At 66.6% G+C, this 1,464-nt stretch overlaps 1 protein-coding gene across 1 annotated transcript in view; it reads right to left on the reverse strand.

Annotated features, from left to right (window-relative positions):
• The window catches only part of MNEG_0727 (block of proliferation 1), a gene marked incomplete at both ends in the record, with an annotated part of 4,545 nt that extends 3,331 nt beyond the window's left edge, over positions 1-1,214 (reverse strand). Inside the window, 3 exons of the mRNA XM_014050797.1 lie at positions 260-347; positions 711-830; positions 1,152-1,214. Coding sequence (XP_013906251.1) covers positions 260-347; positions 711-830; positions 1,152-1,214 — 271 coding nt within the window. The remainder of the gene's footprint in view (positions 1-259; positions 348-710; positions 831-1,151) is intronic.
• Between the last annotated feature and the right edge of the window lie 250 nt (positions 1,215-1,464).

Consider the following 1,464-nt stretch of genomic DNA (forward strand, 5'->3'; position numbering starts at 1 on the left):
CAAGGGGTGTGGGTTGGGGATTGGCGCCTTGGTGCAGGACGGAGCTGGGTGGTGCCGATCCGTGCGTCGGGTGAGGCACACCAGGGGCGACTACCAAGGTTGACATGGCACCAGTAGAAGGGGAGTCCAGGGAGGGGGCTCCAGCCCCAGGGCAAGGACGGCCGCTTCCTCCAAACCCGCACCCCACTGATAGGGGCACCGGGGCCGCCCTGCACCCGCCCTCCCAGGATTGAACCGGGCCTGCAACCCTGAAACGCACCTGTGGTGACCTCCCAGAGCCGCAGCGACCCGTCCTGGCCACCCGTTGCCAGCCACTGGCCGCCGGGGTGCGGCGCCAGGCAGCGCACCTGGGGGGGGGCCAAGGGTTTGCGGGGGCGGGGCCAGGTCAGCCGTTGGTGACTAACCCAAAGGGGTCGGGAGGAGCCCCGTCAAGGGCTGAGGAGCGGCTGTGTTGGGCTGAACGCTCAGACGGCCAGCGACCGCCGGCACACACTCCTCTTTGGCAGCTGCCGAGGGGGCATGCCCAGCCCCTTCCCAGACAAGCACTTGCTGTTCTGACACTGCCACCGCCCCACGCACGCCGCGTCGCATCCTTCCTGTTGGAACCTACACGACCTTGACAGGCACAGTCGCAGCTCCGGCCCCAAATGGGATGGAATAAGTGGCACAGTTGGACCCCGCAGCAAGTGTATCATTCCCCCGCCCCGCACCTTGCCGACGTGGCCGCTGAAACGAATGGCGAGCCGAGTGGGGAAGGGCTGCAGGTCCTGCGGCTTGGGCAGCTTGGGGACCAGCGACTGCGGGTTGACGTGCAGCCGCTTCTTGCGCACCTGCGGGGGTGGGTCGGTCAAGCGTCATATTCGTGTAAGGTTGCTATGGTTTGAAGTTTGATTTGGTGTTGATGTTTGAGAGTGTAGGAGGGGGTGTTGGGGGGTATGGGAGTGGGGCAGCGATGCGAGAGGCGCCGGGAGGGCGGGCAGCAAAAGGGGACCAGGTGCAGGGTGCCAGGGGGGGGGATATCAAGTCTCTGTTGTTTGCAGCCGCCGGCACGCAGGGCTGGCGGGAGCCAGCGGAGCCGGGCCGGCCAGCAGGTCGCATGCGTGTTGCATCGCTTGTCGCGCCAGCTGGCGCCTGGGGCGTGCCGGGCGCACCCTGGGGCACAGGTAGAGGTCCAGGCAGCGCTCAAACTGCTCCTTTATGAAATCAGAGTACATGGGGACCTGAGCATTGGGGGAAAGGAAGGCAAAGAATTGCGGAGGCTTGAGGGTGCGAAGGTGGGAGGCTTTGGGGACGCGTCGGAGGAAAATACTGGGAAGGGGATGGGGCGCATGTGCAGAGAGGGCAGTGCGTGGCGGCGGGCGGCGGGCGTAGGGAGCGACGTCATATCCGACTGCGCCGCCGGCTGGCCAGCCGCGGCAACGGCCCGCTGGGGCTGGGGGCGTGGCATGGAGAGGATCCATCAGA

Source organism: Monoraphidium neglectum (genome assembly GCF_000611645.1).
Source record: "Monoraphidium neglectum strain SAG 48.87 unplaced genomic scaffold scaffold00062, whole genome shotgun sequence".
NCBI classification, from domain to species: Eukaryota; Viridiplantae; Chlorophyta; class Chlorophyceae; order Sphaeropleales; family Selenastraceae; genus Monoraphidium; species Monoraphidium neglectum.